Here is a 23,174-nt window from a genome sequence, read left to right as displayed (position 1 = left end):
AAACAACTTTTACGAAATCCTTTATATTAAAAATTCTGGGCATTTATGCAGCTTCACAGTTATGCTTTAACCAATAACATAAATCAAAGTCAGAAAGAAAGATCTTAATGAGTTCAGTGATCAAGTTCAAATGGTGAATGTGTTATAATATAACCATCATCATCAGACAACTTTTTCTTTGTTCAACTGGCAGTTATAATTCAGATACAACAGCCAAAATAAAATCTAAAGTAAATATATAATGGTCTAGAGCCCAACTAAAGCAAACACCCATCACCTTAATGGTAACTTACAATTTGTGATTTTCTCCATCAGTGATTCTGCTTGTTAACATCAGGTGTCTTCAATAATGTTCAATCATCACTAAATGAATCACTTAATTATCTCATTAACTTAAACACTCTTGAGTGTGGACTCATACACTCCCAGGAGTGTTAATTTAACGCTGGAGTTTTTGCTATGTACAAAGAGCCGTAGTTAACTGACAAGCTGAGCCATATCGCATTAATTATTGCTGCCGATACATCCGAGATATTAATGCGATATGGCTCAGCTTGTCAGTTAACTACGGCTCTTTGTAGTAAATGCTGCTCCATCTGAAAGCAGGTGATGGTGATTTACTACTAATCAAGGAACCGGCTTTACTGATGAGATGCGCATAACAATATCGTGCGATATATCGCCCATCCCTATCCAGAATCCAATCTTTTGAAACATGATCATTTTGTAGTTTTATTATATCAAACCTGTAATTCTGCATTGCCCACTAAAATTTTTGAACTCCAGCATCTATTAGACATAGGGCTGGGCGATTTAAATCGCGATATTGTTATGCGCATCTCGTCAGTAAAGCCGGTTCCTTGATTAGTTGTAAATCACCATCACCTGCTTTCAGATGAAGCTGCATTTAGGGCTAAGGAGATAATTAAGTGATTAATTTAGTGATGATTGAGCATTAAATGATGCTCATTAAATGATTAATTTAATGATGATTGAACAGCAGCTTAGTGATACTTCAGCCAATGATTATCAGTATTTTACTTATAATTCTTAATATTTAATAAACATTGTTCTGATCAATAGATAATCAGATAACTTCATTAAAAACACAGACATTAATAATCAGCCAGTGAATCTCAACAATGGTGACAATAATAAAGCATTTTGCAGGGGCTGCCACCAATCACAACTCATTAATGGCTCCCATCATGCATTGCGGTATGAATAAATTATGATCTGAATTGTTTATGTAATTTACTTTTCCTAATTGAATATTCTGCTCCTCACCATTGTTGAGATGCATAGACTGAATCTTGACATTTGTGTGTGCCTAAAATATTTTTTTTTAAACAACTTTTAAGAAATCCTTTATATTATATAAAAAATTCTGGGCATTTATGCAGATTCACTAACCAACAACATAAATCGAAGTCAGAAAGAAGGATTTTAATGAGTTCAGTGATCAAGTTCAAATGATAATTGTCATAACATAACCAACACCATCAGATCACCTTTTTTTTGTTCAAATGATGATTATAATTCAGAAACAACAAACAAACAAAATCTAAAGTTAATAATGTAATGGTCAAGAGTCCAACTAAAGCAACCATTGATCGTCATAACGGTAACTTACAATTTGAGAGATTTTCTCCTTTAGTGATTCTACTTGTTAACATCAGGTGTCTTCAATAATGTTCAATCATCACTAAATTAATCACTTAATTATCTCATTAACTTAAACACTCTTGAGTGTGGACTCATACACTCCCAGGAGTGTTAATTTAACACTGGAGTTTTTGCTGTGTACAAAGAGCCGTAGTTAACTGACAAGCTGAGCCATATCGCAGTAAGTATCGCTGGCGATACGTCCGCGATATTAATGCGATATGACTCAGCTTGTCAGTTAACTACAGTTCTTTGTAGTAAATGCCGCTTCATCTGAAAGCAGGTGAGGCCGATTTACTACTAATCAAGGAACCGGCTTTACTGACGAGATGCTCATAACAATGGCTGTTTCTCAATTCCAAGAACGCAGAGAACGGACTTGTGTTCTCGTGGAGACCAGTCTTGCCAAGCTTCCTTGGAAGAACGAACTCGGAACCGGCCGCAATGAATTCTGGGACACCAGGCGAGTACTAGCTCAAGTCTGCATTCGATAAATCCTCGGTATCAAGAACACATCCGGGTTCTTTCATGTGTCCTCTGTTCTTGCGTTCTTGAGAATTGAGTCTGAACTTCGATGGTTAATAATGACGTAAAACGAGAACACAAGGACGCAATTGAGAAACACCCAATGTGAAGCGATATATCGCCCAGCCCTACTCAGATTGTATTGCGGCATGAGTCACCATTACACTCTCAGAAAAAAAGGTACAAAAGCTAATTTTTTCTGAGAGTGTATTGAGATTCATACGCTGATTCTTCAATGTTTTATATTTTTAAGGCATTTTGCTGCTCAATCCATCAGATTAAAACATTGCTGGATAATCACAGGACTATTAACAATCAATAATGTGAAATAAATAACATAATATCCAAACAAAGAATAGTGTCTTAGTGAATCAAGCACTATGATGATCATATTTTTTTCATTGTCAAGTAGCCAACATCATCTGAACATGATTTATCTTGCAGATCATGCCATAACAAACACAGTTACAGCAGCATGAATAAATGTATTAAAAATATGTAGAGTCAAACTGCACAACTAAATCAAAACTGATCACAATGATGGTGACTTCAAATGAAACATTTTTAACCAAACATTAACATCTAAAACTCTGTAGACAGGCAGAAATAAAGTCAATAGTATTAAGTGATTTAAAAAAAAAAAAAAGTATTATTATTCCAATCAAAATTCAACGTCTTCCCATCGTTGGAGCCTTACATCAAACAAATGTTGGATTTAGACGTCAACCCGACTTTCATTATCAACCAAATGTCAGACCGACACTGGAGTCTACATTCTGTACCTGCTGGTAAGGTAGTTTAGAAAGGGGTAACAAAGAAATTGCTGGACTTTCTATTGATGCTTTTCATTTATATACATTCCTTACTGCAGTTACCCATCATACAGAATGAGAACAATGAGAAATTGTACTGCCTCATGTGAAGATGGCTCATTTGGTAATTTCTTATCTCACACACACGTGGCGTTTCAGAACTCACACACATACATGCATAGCCTACATCCGAAATAAAAGCCAACTTTCCCTTCTGATCTTCTCCTCTCGTCATTGAGCTCCTGAAACAACGAAAACAAGTTAATTTGGGGTTAAAGTTTAATATAACTGTCATCTTTGAACAGCATCGGTTCGATTTTGACATTATTTTGCTATTTGGCTGAAAATAACAGATTTAAAAATCTATTATGTGGTGAGGTGCTATTGCAGTGACAGGTTTAATATTTGTGAGATGCTGTTTTGTTTGTCAATGTTTTTCATCATCTGTTATTCACTAGATCTACTAGATCATCTGAGGGATTTTACTAAATCAAGATGCTGTTGATCCAATATCTTATCATATTAGCTGCTCTAGGACAGGTAAGCTTGTGTTCTTGTATGAATATTACACACATGAATACTGATGATGTGATCATTATGATTCCTGTTGCTGCAGGATCACAGAGCTGCTGTTGAAGAACAGAAATATCCATTGGATATGGCACTGAATTCTGTTGATGATCAATATATAGACTGTAGAGAGGACATGGCAAAACGAGTGGAGACAGAACTTCTAAAGAAGGAACTTGGTAACAAAGATATATTTAGTGATACTTGGCACGACGGTGAAAAGAATGCCAAGAAAGCAGAGGATAACTTGCTACAGATTCATTCAGTCGCCATTTATGTGTACACTAACAAAGACTCTAAAGTATATAGTGATTTCAATAATGCTGTTTGTAGTGATAAACAAAAATTCAAAGACAAGACATTCAAATGGTATTCACTTCACTTTCTGGTAACAGATGCGATAAAGATTCTGAAGAAAACAAAAAATGTATGCTATACAACTTATCGTGGCACTGAACGAGAGTTTGATCTGAAAAGTGATGTTCGTTTTGGCTCCTTTTTATCTTCCTCTCTTGATCATACAGTAGCACAAGGTTTTGGAACTAAATCTTGTTTTGAAATCAAAACTTGTGAAAGTGCTGATGTGATCAAATACTCCAAGTATCCTGAACAGAAAGAGGTGCTGATTCCTCCATATGAGATGTTTAAAGTCACTGATGTCAAGACAAAAAAAGAGGATAAAGAACTCTGGTGTGACACTGTGTACACCTTGGAGACCATTGGAAAAATAAGTTACCTGAACTGTGGTGTTGATGCAGAACAGTTCAGGGTCAAACTTTAAATCTTCACTCATTGTGTCTCCTCAAATCAAAAGTCGCTTCCATAATAATTATACACAGCAAAAACTCAAGTGTTAAATTAACACTCCTGGGAGTGTATATGAGTCCACACTCAAAAGTGTAAAGTGTTAAAATATGAGTGTTAAATTAACACTCAAGAGTGTTAAAGTTAATGAGATAATTAAGTGATTAGTTTAGTGATGATTGAGCATTATTGAAGACACCTGATGTTAACAAGCAGAATCACTGAAGGAGGAAATCACTATTTGTAAGTTACCATTAAGGTGATGGGTGTTTGCTTTAGTTGGGCTCTTGACACTTATATGTTTACTTTAAATTTTGCTTGTCTGCTGTTATTGATTTATAACAGTCAGATGAACAAAGAGACAATGTGATCTGATGGTGTTGGTTATGTTTTGACATAATCATGTTGTGATCTGTAAAACAAAACTTATTGAGATGGCTTAAATTGTTAATTACAGCAGCTCTGTGATTCTACAGCACATGATTTTCAGTATTTTTCATATAATCCAAAAATATTTCTTAACCATTGTTCTGATCAAAAGACTTTTAAATGAATTTATTTAGAAACACAGACATCAATAATCAGCCTGTGAATCTCAACAATGGTGACAATAATAAAGCATGTTGCAGTGGCTGCCACCAATCACAACTCATTAATGGCTCCCATCATGCATTGCGGTATGAATAAATTATGATCTGAATTGTCTGTGTAATTTACTTTTCCTAATTGAATATTCTGCTCGTCACCATTGTTGAGATGCATAGACTGAATCTTGACGTCTGTGTGTGCCTAAAAGAAAGATTTTTGTTTGTTTTCAAAACAACTTTTTCAAGAAATCCTTTGTATTATATCTAAAATTCTGGATATTTATGCAGATTCACAGTTATGCTGTAATCAACAACATAAATCTAAGTCAGAAAAAAGGATCTTAATGAGTTCAGTGATCAATTTCAAATGATGATTGTCATAATATAACCAACACCATCAAATCCCTTTTTCCCTTTGTTCATCGGGCAGTTATAAGATACAACAGCCAAACAAAATCTAAAGTAAACATATAAGGGTCAAGAGCCCGACTAAAGCAAACACCCATCACCATAACGGTGGCTTACAATTTGTGATTTTCTCCTTCAGTGATTCGGCTTGTTAACATCAGGTGTCTTCAATAATGATCAATCATTACTAAATTAATCACTTAATTAGCTCATTAACTTAAACACTCTTGAGTGTGGACTCATACACTCCCAGGAGTGTTAATTTAACACTGGAGGTTTTGCTGTGTACAAAGAGCCGTAGTTAACTGACAAGCTGAGCCATATCGCATTAAATATCGCTGGCGATACGTCCGCGATATTGATGTGATTTGGCTCAGCTTGTCAGTTAACTACGGCTCTTTGTAGTGAATGCTGCTCCATCTGAAAGCAGGTGATGGTGATTTACTACTAATCAAGGAACCGGCTTTACTGACGAGATGCGCATAACAATATCGCGATTTAAATCGCCCAGCCCTACTACATATTACTCTAAGCTAATATATTCAGAGATTTGACTATCATATCAGATCATCATATGATGACTTTAACATCACCAATGAATGACCAAGATCATCTGACATTTTGTCCTGCATTTATTACCATAACATATGTATATCAAATATACGGTAAAGACATCAAGAGACATCTGAAGTTAAAATTTTAAGGGTCATGAGCCCAACTAAAGCAGACACTGATCTCAATCGTGGTGACATCAAATTTACTTTAAAGTTTTTTACACTTTATTTAAATTAGCATATTTTACTTTAAGTTTATGGTTTTTGTTTGGCAGCCGCAGCTTCCAGTCATTTGACCCTTTTTTATGATTTTTTTTTTTTACAATGAAGGTATATGGTCGTGATTATTCAGGAAATAGCTGTAAAATAACAGTGTTTTCAATTTATTAAATTTAGGATGTTTTACAGTTTTTTGGGGGTCTGACAGTTTTCTGGGGGTTTTGTTACTGTTTAATTACAGATTATATTTGTAATTTTACATACATTTTTATGTAATTTAAGAAAACAGAAAAAATACTATATGAAAAATACAATCAATTTTCTGTATAAAAAATGTGAATTACTGGAATTTGTCATTAATGTCACAATACCCAAAATAACAGCTGAATTTTTATTTTACAGATATTATTTGTAATTTTACACTGTTTTGAGTACAATTTAAAATTAAAGAAAATGATCATCAAGAAATCTATCTGAGCCACTTAGTTCGCTTATGACCCTGATTAGGCTCTGGAACATTGCATCGATTTGGCATTACAACTAAGTGGATCTGACACATTTCTTTTGTTTCAGTCTACTGTATTGCATCTGTTAACAAAATTGTCTGGTCTGAGTAGTTTTGTTAAGCATTATGAACAGCCATACAAACATTGTTTTATACGCTAGTTCTTGAACTCCTTTGACTAAAGACATGATCTTGGACTCTTTCGAGAGGTAACACTTCACTCCTCAAACCTCAGGAAAATTTATATTTTGTAATGTTGGCCAGACAGAATGTCTGTTACGGTTTATTGCACTGCACTGTTCAGGTCAGGTCTTTTCCCTACAAGTGTCAGATAAGAGAGAATATACAAATGAACCTAAACGAACAACCTTATATCATACACTCTCAGAAAATAAAGTGCATAATTGTACCTTTATGGGTACAATGGCTTGTCACTGGGGCTGTACCCTCAAGGGTACAGCTTTTGTACCCTTAGCATAGAGTACATATTTGTACCCTTGTGATTTGTACCTTAAGAGACCAGTCTTGTACCTTTATTTAACAGTACAACAATGGACCCTTCAAAAAGGGTACAAAATTGTCTTTGACAGGGTACACTCATTGACTAAAATGATATGTATCGTATATATCGATATACCTATATATGCACATATATATATATATATATATATATATATATATATATATATATATATATATATATATATATATATATATATATATATATATATATATATATATAAAACACACACTGAAGTAAAATCAGAATTTATTAAATCAGCTTCATTTTCACATTTTACAACATTTCATTTTAAACACAATGTCTAACTGTGACATGTAAATTATCATCAACTGATTAAGTGTCATTTGCCTGAAAGTCCATTTCATGTCCTTTCATCTCGACGCCGGTTACTTCTATGCCTGCTTCTGATATTTTCTGAAGGACCTCCTCGGTTGAAAGCCCTGTAAGAACCATGAGTAACCGTGCTATGACTTCTTCTCCACTGATGGCCAAAACAAAGAAAGACCGCAAACTGGACGTTCTTTTAAATGGAGATTCAAGCAGCCAATCAGGGCTGGCTCTACATACACTCTCAGAAAATAAAGTACATAATTGTACCTTTAGGGCAGGGGTATCCAAACTCAGTCCTGGAGGGCCACTGTCCTGCAGAGTTTAGCTCCAACCGCAATTAAACACACCTGAACCAGATAATCAAGGTCTGACGTTGACGTGTAAACTCCAAAAACAGCATTACCAGCTTCACTTATTTCAAACCAGATTTACTTCTGTCATATATGTATGATAGTCCTTATTGAGATTAACAGAGGTTTAGATGTTGTTGATTTATTGAAAATAATATTTTGGTTTGATGTCACCATTATGACAATCCGTGTTTGCTTTAGTTGGACAGTTTGACTCTTGATGGTTTGGTTTAAAAAAAAAAGGAAAAAAAAAAAGGCAAGGGACATTCTGATTAGATGATGTTGTCTACTTGATGATAATGACATAATCATTAAATTGTGGTCTATTTCACTAATGCTATCCAGAATCCAATCTTTTGATACATGATCATTTTGTAGTTTTATCATATCGAACTTATAATTATGCATTGCCCACTAAAATTTTTGAATTTCCAGCATTTATTAGACACAAAAATCAATAATCTGCATATGAATTTCAGCAATGGTGACATTCTTAATGCCGCAATGCATTCTGGGAGCCATGGATGAGTTTTGTATGATGCACTCAGAATGTATTGCGGCTTAAAGCATGCCACCGTTATTGAGATTCATACGCTGATACTTCAATGTCTGCTTATATCTTTAGGGCATTTTGCTGCTCAATCCATCAGATTAAAACATTGCTGGATAATAACAGGACTATTAACAATCAATAATGTGAAATAAATAACATAATATGCAAACAAAGAATAGTGTCTTAGTGAATCAAGCACTATGATGATCATATTTTTTTCATTGTCAAGTAGCCAACATCATCTGAACATGATTTATCTTGCAGATCATGCCATAACAAACACAGTTACAGCAGCATGAATAAATGTATTAAAAATATGTAGAGTCAAACTGCACAACTAAATCAAAACTGATCACAATGATGGTGACTTCAAATGAAACATTTATAACCAAACATTAACATCTAAAACTCTGTAGACAGGCAGAAATAAAGTCAATAGTATTAAGTGATTTTTATTTTTATTTTTTATTTTTTATTTTTTTTCCAATCAAAATTCAACGTCTGCCCATCATTGGAGCCTTACATCAAACAAATGTTGGATTTAGACGTCAACCCGACTTTCATTATCAACCAAAATCAAACGTCAGACCGACACTGGAGTCTACATTCTGTACCTGCTGGTAAGGTAGTTTAGAAAGTGTTAACAAAGAAATTGCTGGACTTTCTATTGATGCTTTTCATTTATATACATTCCTTACTGCAGTTACCCATCATACAGAATGAGAACAATGAGAAATTGTACTGCCTCATGTGAAGATGGCTCATTTGGTAATTTCTTATCTCACACACACGTGGCGTTTCAGAACTCACACACATACATGCATAGCCTACATCCGATATAAAAAGCCAACTTTCCCATGTCTTACTTTGAAGATCGCTGTTGTCGTCTGGCCATGAGCAACTATTTCTTCTGATCCTCTCCTCTCGTCATTGAGCTCCTGAAACAACGAAAACAAGGTAATTTGGGGTTAAAGTTTAATATAACTGTCATCTGTGAATATCACCCAGCCAGCAATGACATGTGGGGCCCAGATGAGAGCTTCATGGGCGGCAAATGTGATCCACATTGGGGCAAGCCGTGGAAGCCCAGACGTACTAAAAGTGGGACCTGTAAGGGTACTGCATGGGTCTTAATTGGGCAATTCATGTCAGAACCACTTGGGCCCATGTCATTGGTGGCTGGGTGGTGACTAGCGTGACTTGAAATGTAATGAGTTACAATTACACTAAAAAATAAAATCGTAAAAAAACGGTCAATGACTGTCAGCTGCGGCTGCCAAACAAAAAAATGTAAAAATAAAGTAAGATATCCTAATTTAAATAAGTGCAAAATACTTTTACAGAAATCTTCATAAATCTTTTTTAACAGAAACATACAGTTATTTCACATTTATTTTCAGATTTTTATTTTTTCTGAAAAAACATGCAGTTGATTATATGCATGATTTGCTGTGACTATACAGTATGTCACTGCATCAGCAACTACACACTTACTGTCTGTTAAATAAAGCAACATGCAGCATTTCATCAATGTTTGCTGCTCATTCTGAACTGAAGCTCAGGCTCTACTCTTCAACACAATGGTGACACACGAAACACAACATACAGAAACACTTTAAACCCCAACAGAACATTAAACACTACCAGATCTCTCAGGATCTCAGCATCTTCACTTATTACAATCCAGACTTTATTTCTTTCATACTAATATTCTTATTGAGAATTAACAGATGTTTAGAAGTTTAAGTTTTATTGAAAAGAATAAAGTTTGATGTCATCATGATGGAGATCAGTGTTTGCTTTAGTTGGGCTCTTGAACTTTAAGTGCACTCTAAAAATGCTGGGTTGTTTAAACCCAGCTTTGGGTCAAACATGGAAAAACCCACATGGTGGGTTAAAAATGTAATGTAAAAAGTTAACCCAATGGCTGGGTTTGTCCATATTTGACCCAAAGTTGGGTTAAAACAACCCAGCATTTTTTAGAGCGTATCATCGTGATTTTGACATGATTTTGCTATTTGGCTGAAACAGATTTATAAATCTATTATGTGGTGAGGTGCTATTGCAGTGACAGGTTTAATATTTGTGAGATGCTGTTTTGTTTGTCATCTGTTATTCACTAGATCTACTAGATCATCTGAGGGATTTTTCTAAATCAAGATGGTGTTGATCCAATATCTTCTCATATTAGCTGCTCTAGGACAGGTAAGCTTTATTTCTAGTATGAGTATTACAGACATGAATACTGATGATGTGATCATTATGATTACTGTTGCTGCAGGATCACAGAGCTGCTGCTGTTGAACTAAAGAAATATCCATTGGATATGGCACTGAATTCTGTTGATGATCAATATATAGACTGTAGAGAGGACATGGCAAAACGGGTGGAGACAGAACTTCTAAAGAAGGAACGTGATAACAAAGATGAATTTAGTGACACTTGGCACGACGGTGAAAAGAATGCCAAGAAAGCAGAGGATAACTTGCTACAGATTCATTCAGTCGCCATTTATGTGTACACTAACAAAGACTCTAAAGTATATCGTGATTTCAATAATGCTGTTCGTAGTGAGAAACAAAAATACAAAGACAGTACATTCAAATGGTATTCACTTCACTTTCTGGTAACAGATGCAATACAGATTCTGAAGAAAACACAAAGCAAATGCTATTCAACTTATCGTGGTACTACAGTTGAGTTTGATAAGGATGTTCTGAATAAAGAGGTTCGGTTCGGCTCATTTACATCCTCCTCTCTTGAGCGTAAGGTAGCAAATGATTTTGGACCGAAATCTTGTTTTGAAATCTACACTTGTGAAGGCGCTGATGTGTTCAAATACTCAAAGTATCCCGATGAGAAAGAGGTGCTGATTCCTCCATATGAGAAGTTTAAAGTCACTGATGTCAAGACAAAAAAAGCGAATACAGAACTCTGGTGTGACACTGTGTTCACATTGGAGACCATTGGAGAAATAAGTTACTTGAACTGTGGTTTATTTATGGTAAAATAAATAAAACAATACACAGCAAAAACTCCAGTGTTAAATTAACACTCCTGGGAGTGTATATGAGTCCACACTCAAGAGTGTAAAGTGTTAAAATATGAGTGTTGAATTAACACTCAAGAGTGTTAAAGTTAATGAGATAATTAAGTGATTAATTTAGTGATGATTGATCATTATTGAAGACACCTGATGTTAACAAGCAGAATCACTGAAGGAGAAAATCACAAATTGTAAGCCACCGATATGGGGATCAGTGTTTGCTTTAGTTGGACTCTTGACCCTTATATTATTAACTTCAGATTTTGTTTGGCTGTTGTATCTGAGTTATAACTGCCAGATGAACAAAGGTAAAAAAGTGATCTGATGGTGTGGGTTATATTCTGACAATCATCATTTGAACTTGATCACTGAAATCATTAAGATCGTTATTTCTGACGTAGATTTATGTTGTTGATCACAGCATAACTGTGATTCTGCATAAATATCCAGAATTGTAGATATAATACAAAGGATTTCTTAAAAGTTGTTTAGAAAAAATAATTAATAATTCATTCTTTTAGGCACACACAGACGTCAAGGTTCAGTCTATGCATCTCAACAATGGTGACGAGCAGAATATTCAATTAGGAAAAGTAAATTACATAGACAATTCAGATCATAATTTATTCATACCGCAATGCATGATGGGAGCCATTAATGAGTTGTGATTGGTGGCAGCCACTGCAACATGCTTTATTATTGTCACCATTGTTGAGATTCACAGGATGATTATTGCAGTGTTAATTTTGACAGCAAATTCTGATTTAGTCTTAGTCTTTTGAATAACACCCCATTTAGTTTTAGTCACATTTTAATCATCTGAAATCTTTTAGTCTTAGTCTAGTTTTAGTCGACTAAATATCATAAGAGTTTTAGTCTTAGTCTAGTTTTGTTTTAGTAGAACAAATATTAGCAGATTTTAGTCGACTAAATCTAGTCGACAGTTCTGCCGTGCAAAGGCAAAAGACCGTAACTTCGTTTTTGGTCGAAAATGAGTTATTTATATTTTTGGCACATTCAAGACCTCCTTTATCATGTGGATAAGTATCTTGAATCAATTCCGTTGTTTTTTCGAGAAAATAATGATTTGTCTTAACAGTAACTTCCGAAAGCCCATGAGAAACCAAGGCAGAGCACCGTAACATCAGTTACCGCTCTTTGGCTTTGTTTTGGAACGCTCAAATTACGAGTTACGGTGCTCTGCCTTTGTTCAGCCGCGTGTCAATATGAAGTTACGGTGCCGGTGTTCAATCAAATAATGCTACCTACCAGATTGTACGGTTATCTGCCTTTGTTTTAATGTCCATTCAAATTAAAATTACGGTGTAGCCTGTGTACTTTGTACAGCTGCCATCAGTCGCTCTAACTTCTGATGTCCTCAGAGCTTTGTCCTGCACAATTGCGGTCAGAACATTAGTATGGTCTGAACCCGCTCCATCAACAAACGTGAGATATCGATCGCGAAGGATTATGCAGAGTTGACAGAAAAACGTTACACATTGCCGTATCAGATGAATACAACCAGGAATTAAAGCTTGGCAAACTAGCTGGCAGAGTGCCAAAACTTCGCCTTCAGCCCCGCCCTAAACGCGGTCGAGTCAACGCTGGACTAATAGGAGGTATTTTGTCATGTCAAATGTATTAATAATGCCATCAGAATGCAACCAAAGCACAGGATAGCATTAAGTAGATGGCTATAAATAATTGTAAATCATACAAAATAAATGCCATGATCACTAGATTTTATACAGGTGTTACTATAATGATTTTGTTAATGGTGATCAGCAACTAAATATTGATAATGTGGAAGTTACTGCCTTTTGCCTTGGCATGACTTCTCACTTTTTGCTGACAATACAAAGGCAGAGTACAGTAACTTTAAAATAGTGGTCAAAAGTCAAGTTTGAGCTCAAATTTTTTTTATGTATATAATTTCCATTACTTAAACATCTATTTGCCAGATTTCCAGTGTCCTACCTATAATTAATTTGGCGGGACAACTAAAAATCTTTAAAGTCATTTTTCTCAGTTCCACACTCCTGCGACTTAAGGTCTTTTGCCTTTGTAGGGCAGTGTTGACCTGACTAAATGTTTCCATCAGTCTGTTATGGAATGGTATTAAGGTTTGAATATGCAATAGGGCCTACATACACAGATTTAACGGCTGTAATACAAAACATCAGAGGTGGAAAGTCCAGGGGTCAGAAAGTAAAAGTCCTGCCATATATTTATTCCACCCATGAACTCACACAGCAAAACTCCCGTGTTAAATGAACTCTCCTGGGAGTTTATTTGGCTCCACACTCAAGAGTGTTAAAGTTAATGAGATAATTTAGTGATTGATTGAGTGATGATTGAACATTATTGAAGACACATGATGTTAACAAGCAGAATCACCAAAGGAGAAAATCTCTTTTTTCAAGTTGCCATTATGGTGATTAGCGTTTGCTTTAGTTGGGCTCTTGACACTTAAACTGCTAACATTAAATGTTGTTTGGCTGTTGTATCTGAGTTATAACTCTCAGATGAACAAAGAGAAAAGCTGAACAGGTGGTGTTGGTTATGATTTGACATGATCATTGTTTTATCTGAATCACTGAACTCATTTAGAGCCTAATCTCTGACTTAAATGAATATTGATCATTACAGCATCACAGTGGTTCTACAGAATAAGATCCAGATTTTTCAATTTAATCCAAATGATTTCTTAAAAGTTGTTCTGATATAAATAAAATAAATGAATATTTCATTAAGGCACACACAGACATCAAGAATGAGTGTATGAATCTCAACAATGGTGACAAAAAGAATATTCAATTAGGGAAAGGAAATTACTAAGACAATTCAGATCATAATTTATTCATACCGCAATGCATGATGGGAGCCATGAATGAGTTTTGATTGGTGGCACCCAGAATGCACTGCAACATGCTTTATTATTGTCACCATTGTTGAGAATCACAGGCTGATTATTGATGTCTGTGTGTCCAAATACAATACTTCTTTAAAGTCTTTTGATCAGAACAACTTTAAGAAAGCTTTTTGATTATATAAAAAATGCTGAAAATAGTATACTGTAGAATCACAGGCTTCTGTAATCAACAAGGCAAACCTAACTCTCTAAATGAGTTTTGTGAGTCAGATCAAATGATGATTATGTCAAAACATAACCAACACCACCTGATTAGCTTTTCTTGATGTTCATCTGAGAGTTATAACTCAGATACATCAGCCAAATAAAATCTAAAGTTAACAGTGTAAGTGTCAAGAGCCCAACTAAAGCCAACTCTAATCACCATAATGGCAACTTGAAAAAAGAGATTTTTTCCTTTAGCGATTCTGCTTGTTAACATCAGGTGTCTTCAATAATGCTCAATCATCACTCAATCAATCACTAAATTATCACATTAACTTTAACACTCTTGAGTGTGGAGCCAAATAAACTCCCAGGAGAGTTCATTTAACACGGGAGTTTTTGCTGTGTGAGTTCATGGGTGGAGTAAAAATATGGCAGGACTTTTACTTTCTGACCCCTGGACTTTCCACCTCTGCAAAACATGTATTTTATTTTATTCTTAATGTCAAAAACACTGACTGTAGCTTTTTCACAAAAGATAATCTCACATCAGTGTTAATTTTGACAGCAAATTTTGATTTAAAATATAATGGGTTTAAATTAAAATCTATTCATTTAGAATTGCTCTAAAATTTACAAACCCATATACTCCCGGAGAAAACATTAACCTGCTAATATGAATGATTTTAAAGTTTGAACGTGCAATACAGATACAGATTTAACTACTGTAACTTAAAAAATGTCTTAAAATTAAATAAAACCACTTTTCCTAAACACAGTCTTCTTTTCAATGAATGATAACCTATAGCCTATGAATTCTTTATAACTTGCATACATCATTCTCTATTCTTTAAAACAGACATATTTATTTGTATGAATTAAATATAATTAATCCTCATTTTAATGCTATTAACGAGCAGTGAATGCTTTTCTCTTTTTCTTTTGTTGCTTGATCAATATTAAGGACACAGACCGCATTAGGTTTATTACCCACTGTCACTTTAAGACATTGGATCATTTCAGTCCAATGACATGCAGATCCAACTGCACTGATGCACATAATACATTCACAACTGTTTAAGACATAACCCACATTATTTACGTGAATACTCTCCAAAACGGACATTTAACGAAGACATAATGTTGTGTGTATTTGTCGATTTAGACACGAAAGAGAGCTCAATTCCATACTCGCGCGCTGGTGTCTGTGAATGGCTGCACGCTTCGGGTCGGGTGTGTGCGCACAGAAAACTGTACCGATTATATAGCTCTTTTTTGCGTCGTCACTCTTATTCAGATCTACATGTCTGCTCTACTCATTCTCCCAGACGTTTACATGTTTTAACGTTTGATGAGACATGCAGCGCATGTCAACCCGTGTGCCGCTGGGAAGATCAGCACGTCACAGTACAAATGTGCGCATCTACCACAAATGCAGGACATCAGTTCTGACTGGATCCCTTCCCAAATCGTCACTATCTAACATTTTCGTCTAGTTTTTATTCGTTGACGAAAATGTCAATAGATTTTCATCATAGTTTTTGTCATTCAAAACTAGTTTTTATTTAGTTATCGTCTCGTTTTCGTCTGTGAAAAAATATCGTTGACGAAAATAATGACGAAAATTATTCGTCAACGAAATTAACACTGGATTATTGATGTCTGTGTTTCTAAATAAATTCATTTGAAAGTGTTTTGATCAGAACAATGTTTATTAAACATTTTGGATTATATGAAAAATACTGAAAATCATATGTAGAACACAGAGCTGCTGTAGTTACCAAGTTAAACCAAACTATCTCAATAAGTTTTGTTTTTCGGATTACAACATGACATGTCAAAACTTAACCAACACCGTCAAATCACATTGCCTCTTTTTTCATCTGACTGCTATAAATCAATAACAGCAGACAAGCAAATTTTAAAGTAAACATATAAGGGTCAAGAGCCCAACTAAAACAAACACTGATCACCATAATGGTAACTTACAATTTGAGATTTTCTCCTTCAGTGATTCTGCTTGTTAACATCAGGTGTCTTCAATAATGCTCAATCATCACTCAATTAATCACTTAATTATCTCATTAACTTAAACACTCTTGAGTGTTAATTTAACACTCATATTTTAACACTTTAAACTCTTGAGTGTGGACTCATATACACTCCCAGGAGTGTTAATTTAACACTGGAGTTTTTGCTGTGTACATTCAAATAAATAAATTAAATCTTAATTCATGAAAAATTAAAGATTAGCGGGTGTTTTTGGCAGCCAATCACATCTTGTCTCTTTTTCAATGTCTTTTTCAAATGCTGATTTCACGTGTTATTAAAGGGGTCATATAATGCCATTTTTGTACAAGCTAATATGATTCTTTAGGGTCTAAATTAAAAGTTTGTAATATACTTTAATTAAAAATTCTCATTAGTATTGTAGGAAAACAAAAATTTTACCTGGTCAAAAACAGCTCTGTTTTCAGCACGCCGTTTCAGTGCATGTGTCTTTAAATGATAATGAGCTTTGCTCACCCCGTCCCTCTGTTCTGTGGGTACACCGCTTGTAACACAGTAACAGAATAACTATAATGCGGTGTTCATTATAAACGGGGGATTATGAATTATATTGAGAAGGTCGTACATAGAAAACATGCCGTAATGTACCCTGAGTGTAATCCTTAGACGCATTCATCGTGAAGCCTGCAGCAAGGCTTGCAAATTTCGCAAAGATTAATATAAATACTAATATAAAGGTTAATAAAACATTACACTCACATCTTCTGGAGGTTCAGCAGGAACACGTTGGTACCGATCCATTTTTTCTCATTTGTAAAGCTGTCTGGTGTGAAATGATTCGCGCAAACATGAAAGCACAGACAATCGTGGGGAATCCCCGTGAGGGAATCCCCGCATCAATCCTTTGGGCATATCGCTTCAAAAACAAAACTCAGCCACTGCATCTTCAGCGGCTCGGATTTAGGAACATCCAAATGACTGCTGTGTTCCTTATTACATCTAAGAACTGAACACAACAATTGCTTAGACACCATTCTGCTCCAGCATATCAACAATGGCGGACTACTATGATGACAGCTGTCACAGCTCGCTCAGGGCGGGTCTTGTGTTGAAACACGGCTGTCAATCACAATCGCGGGAGGGGCGTTGGATATTATGACGTCACAATATCGAACGGCTTGATTTCAGAGAGGGTCAAACATATAAGGAGATTAAAACAAAACCACTGGATGGATTTTTATCATGATAGGATGGTTGTGTACAGGCACTGCCAACAGACATTTCAGTGCAATCAACTTGTAAAAGTGCATGTACCATTATATGACCCCTTTAATAACCAGATTAACTTTATTTCTGTCAGACTCTATTGAGAATTAACAGGTTTTGGTGTTAGCGATTCATTGTATGTTACATTTAAAGTCACCAGAATCGTGATTAGTGTCAGCTTTATTTGGGCTCTTGACCCTTGACTCTTTAACATTAGTTTTCTCTGATTGCTGTAAATGTGTATTTATTGTTAAGGGGTAGTTGATTATGATCTGACTTTTCTAACTTTAGTTAGTGTGTAAAGTTTCTTTTTGAACATAAACAACATCTGCAAAGTTACAACGTTCAAAGCAAAGAGAGATATTTGCTTTTACAGAAATCACATTTTAAGGACTACAACAAACGGCTGATAGAGACTACACGACATTCCTCCCGGGTTAGTGACATCACAAACCCTAAAATTTACATAAACCCCGCCCGGAACACGATTTATAGAATATCATGACAGAATATGCTAATCAATGACTTGAAGATAACTACACATAAGCTAAAGCTAAAGAAATTCATCAACTAACCGTTCAGAAATGTCCTGTTGCTTCTACTTCTTGCCACTTCGGTCTCTCCATCATTGTCTGAGTCCGGTTTGAACATAAAAGGCTAAAAGATTTAGAAATTTTCAGCGGATGTCTGTGTGAGTGCAAGCTGTTGTAGCTCCGCCCCCTGTGCCAGGAGCAACAGCTCATTTGCATTTAAATAGACAGACACAAAATGGTGTGTTTTTGCTCACCCTCAAAAGTGACAATTTTAACATGCTATAAAAAAATATCTGTGGGGTATTTGGAGCTGAAACTTCACACACACACTCTGGGGACATCAAAGACATGTGAAAAGGGCATTATACCACCCCTTTATTGTAACACATTTGAAACAGCAGAAATAATCATGAGAGAAATATGATTGTTATAATCATGGACATGTAGGATTGTTAAGCTCAGCAAGAGTTTAATATTTGAAAGTTAAGTGTAATGTATAGAAAATGATTTTAAAAAGATTAGTATATTGCAATTGGCTTAAAATAAAATTTTAAATACACAGTTCATATAAAACCTTACAGACCATGGTATCAAACAGACATCAAGAATCAGCACATGAATCTCAACAATGGTGACAAACGAAAAGCTTCATGCCGCAATGCATGCTGGGTGCCACCAAAGTACAAATCTCATCCATGACTCCCAGCATGCATTGCGGCATGAAGCTTTTCGTTTGTCACCATTGTTGAGATTCATGTGCTGATTCTTGATGTCTGTGTTTGACTAATTTCTGCCGCAGATTAAAATTTTCAGAAAACATTTTTTTTTATTCTGCTCTGCTGGATAGCATAATGTAGTGTCACAAGATCGTTATAACTAACAGCACATAAATAAATTAAATGTGCATCATCCATATACTCAAAACCTTCTGACATCAAGAAACATCTGATCATATTAAAGGGTCAAGAGCTCAAATAAAGGAGCCATGAATCACGATTCTGGTGAATTCAAATAAAACATTCAATGAAACATCAACATCTAAACCTCAGTTAATTCTCAATAAGAGCTTGTCTGTGTAGATTCATGATGTCTAAACCATCCAAATGTTCAAACAAACTCTTTATTAAACGTAACTGGACTACATATACACAAGTTAACAACAATATGTTTCAGTTTTCATCCAAACACTCAGTTGTAAAAACACAGGAAGTAACTCTAGCAAATACACACCAACTACAGTCACATGTGACACATATCTGACACAAGTTGTGTAACTATAACACATTAGTGTGTAAAAGGTTTCAACACACTTCTGTGTAAGAGGAATAACACATTAGTTGTGTTAAAGGTAATACAAAATGTGTAGTCCTTATAAACACAGAGATGTGTTAAGAATCGACACAGGTTGTGTGTTAAATTTGACACAACATGTGTTGTCCCTGAGCACACACACTACATGTGTTAAAATCTACACATCATGTGTTGTCCCTGAGCACACACACTACATGTGTTAAAATCTACACAACATGTGTTAAAATCTACACAACATGTGTTGTCCCTGAGCACACTCACTACATGTGTTAAAATCTACACAACGTGTCATTTTTAACACATCTCTTTTTACAGGTTGTGTTGTTTTCAACTCATCATTTTGAGTGCCGACACTCACCATCACTGTGAATGGTATGCAGTGTTTGCTATGTTCTCCAATAAACAGGCCAGTGAAAATACAAGTAATTTATATACAATAATTTGTCAGTTGCTACATTTTAATTAAATTCAAAGTGCAACTCTGTGAACTGTTATCTCTTCATGAACGTTTGTCAAAAGCAGCATTATCAGTTAGGGGTTGAAGTGTGAATAACTGAATAATGTCCAGTACAGTGAGTCTGTCCAGTCATTGAGCTTGAAATATTGTCTTGTACTTTGTGTGCACATGCATTCTGTTCTCGACTATTGATTAAACGGTTAATATTTTTGCATCTGGCCCTTTCTCTTTATTTTTTTTAAATGACAATTTGTGTGTTAAAATGACTTACACATTTATTGTGTTAAATTTGACACAACATGTGTTGTCCCTGAGCACACTCATGTGTTAAAACTGACACAACATGTGTCATTTTTAACACATCTCTTTTTAGAGTGAAGAGGATACATATCTTTGAATAAAAGTTTGAATTTGGATCTGTTCCTGGTATACTGTATCTTGAGAGAGATAGGTGTGATAATTAAATATTGATCTTTTACTGAATTCAACAGCAATCAGTTCAATCAAGCGCATCACATGTGGATCCACAGGCACAAACAGCAGCTTCTTTAGGGTTATTAAAGGGTATTTTACCCTGCATTAGGGCATTTACAACGACAACAACGTTTTGGGAGCCTGAAAACGCAAGATTTTGAAAACGGGTTTCAAAGTGCAAGGTTTTGAAAACTTTGCATTTACCATCTCCTTATAAACAACAAAAACGTTAATTTGTGAAAACGGCATGCGTGTTAAGTGTTTGCGTAGTGTTTCTTTACAAAGTGACATCGCCAACTACTGAACCTGGCATGCATAATACAACCTTTTTAGTCATTATCGCAGATCCGTGTGAACAGGGGTCGTTTCGACAATGTTGTTGTCTGTTTTTAGTACATTGTTTTTTTGTAAACATACCCTTAGATTTCCCACATTAGAATGTCATAAATATTCACATTCAACTTTCAAATCTCACTCTACAACAGTTCCCTTTCGTGGTCACTCCGAGTTACGTCGGGTGACGACGATTGGGGTTCGCTTAGAAAGCCTCTCACCTTCGAGTATATAAAACGAGCCAATGGCAATGAAATGCCATGGGTCTGCGGAATTTGCATAGCGTATCTCCGCCCACCGCAGGGGGTATATAAGGAAGTACGCTGCAATATGCAGATATGTTTTCGCTTCGGAGCCAAGTTCAGTACTTCACTCCACAAGCCTTTTGAGTGTCATCTCAAATCTCTTCGAGACGAGCGGCTCTTCAGTGTGTTTGTGTGATGGCGCTTTCCAGCGAGATCGCATTTCCTGCTGCTGATTTGTGCAGTAATCTGCCGACAGTGAGTGTGTTTCTCCCTGGGCGCTTCAGCACTCTGCTGAGCTTTTCCACTCTCTAAAAGAGCTGCACGCGGCACGTCTTTTTCAAGACGGTTCGCCTGTGTATTTTCTGGATGTGTGTGCGCACTGTGCGGTCATCTGCCTAACGGTCGCGAGCGCTGTTTTGCATGTTGGGCTTAATCACGCTTGGCAGCGCTCGTTGATGAGTCATGTTTTCATTGCAAAAAAAAAGAAACTAAAAAAAAAAAAAAAAGAAAAAGAAGGGAACATGACCATCGCGATGTTTATAGATCAAGACTCAATGATCTCCATGTGAGTAGAGTCCCCTCTGCCACACCCCAATTTATCTCTTCCTCGAGAAGAGATACTTTGGCTGGTGGCCAGGGTGATCTGAGGGTTTGGTGTGGCACAACAACCGACGAGTCAATTCCTCGGGCCACACCCCCCTCCACATCGCAGACCATGCACTCACAGCATCACAAGGTGGGCTTGATTCCTCTGGAAATGAAGTTTCGACTGCGTTGCCTCCCACGGGAGTGCCATCGTTGCCGGGACCGATCCAGAGCTGTCAGCCATGCTTTCCCGGGCAGCTGAAAGCATCGGCTGGAGTGGCCCCGCCCTCCCCCCGAGCGCTGTAAGCTTCTCCCGGACGTGCATCAGGACGCCTGCGCTGCGCGAGACTCCACGTGACTTTCGCGGCTCGCGGGTGTCCTCCGCCTTCGCTGCTTTCGATCGCATGGTGATCATGGTCTGTATGTTCCCCGTCACTATCGTGGCACGGTCATGCAGTACTGTGTGTCGCCTGCGCCTTCGATGCAGTGCTGTCCCGGGAGTTCTGTCGAACCGGCCGCAGTGGAACGCTAGTCCTTCCCTGGCCAACCCTGGCAGAACGCGGAAAATTTTAACCACGCCCCTATGCTGGGACGCTATGCCTCCCATGCCCGGCCTGGTTGTTCCGCCACGCACACTACTGACCTCGCTCTCGGGCGACATCGGTACCTGCGTGATCCCGGGTCAGGTGATGTCCACTATGTGGTCCAGACATGGGCTTAGCCAGGTTGATGTGGTAGGGTCTGAGAATTAATTTTCTCAGCTCCCCCATGTCCCAGGCTGAGCTCTTTGGCGGTGTGGCTTCGGCCACCCGAAGCAGACTCAGGTTCTGTACCGATGGTCATCCATCCGTGCGGTCTCCTTAGTCTTCTTCCCGCCAAGGCCCCCTCCATGCGGCTGCTCCCCTCGGGCCTTCACCAGCTCTGAGTAGGAGGAAGTCGCAGGAGGGTGGCGCTGCCCGTCTCCGCCCCTTAGACTGCCACGTCAGTCTAAGCAGCACCCTTGAGGCGGGCAGCCTGGTCGGCGGTGTGGTTGAGGACTGCGCCCAACAGTCTTCGATCACTCCAGAAGCGGACTGAGGCTATGCACTGACGGTCATCCGTTGGTGTGGTCTGCTTAGTCCGCTTCCCGCCGACGCCACCTCCATGCGGCTCCTTCCCTCGAGCCTTCACCGGTCCGAGCACGAGGAGGTCGCTGGAGGCTGGCACCGCCTGTCTCTGCCCCTTAGCCGGCTAACACCTGGCTAAGCAGCACTCCTGAGATGGGCAGCTTGGAGTTAGGGCTCAGTTCTTTGGGGAGTTGGGAGCAGGACCACTCCTTCCCCCAGTGGAGGGCTGGGGGAGAATCTTGTTCTAAAGAACTGATGCTCTTTCTCTGAGCTTTAAGAGGCAGTGGATGACAGCACGCGCCGCCCACGGGCCACGCTCCTCTCATC

At 37.2% G+C, this 23,174-nt stretch overlaps 2 protein-coding genes across 2 annotated transcripts; both read left to right on the top strand.

Moving 5' to 3' along the window:
• Positions 1-3,497: 3,497 nt before the first annotated feature.
• Positions 3,498-4,353, top strand: LOC308695751 (ecto-ADP-ribosyltransferase 5-like; the record flags this gene model as incomplete). Its single annotated transcript, XM_081373947.1, has 2 exons — positions 3,498-3,542; positions 3,619-4,353. The coding sequence occupies 2 exons, from the start codon at positions 3,498-3,500 to the stop codon at positions 4,351-4,353; spliced, it is 780 nt and encodes a 259-aa protein (XP_081230073.1).
• A 6,212-nt stretch (positions 4,354-10,565) lies between these two features.
• LOC308695746 (NAD(P)(+)--arginine ADP-ribosyltransferase 1-like) lies at positions 10,566-22,818 on the top strand (the record flags this gene model as incomplete). Its single annotated transcript, XM_081373934.1, has 3 exons — positions 10,566-10,610; positions 10,687-11,409; positions 22,606-22,818. The coding sequence occupies 3 exons, from the start codon at positions 10,566-10,568 to the stop codon at positions 22,816-22,818; spliced, it is 981 nt and encodes a 326-aa protein (XP_081230060.1).
• Between the last annotated feature and the right edge of the window lie 356 nt (positions 22,819-23,174).

The sequence above is a fragment of the Scardinius erythrophthalmus genome (genome assembly GCF_964197995.2).
Source record: "Scardinius erythrophthalmus genome assembly, chromosome: 1".
Classification (NCBI taxonomy): Eukaryota; Metazoa; Chordata; class Actinopteri; order Cypriniformes; family Leuciscidae; genus Scardinius; species Scardinius erythrophthalmus.
This window is presented reverse-complemented; position numbering and strand designations above follow the sequence as displayed.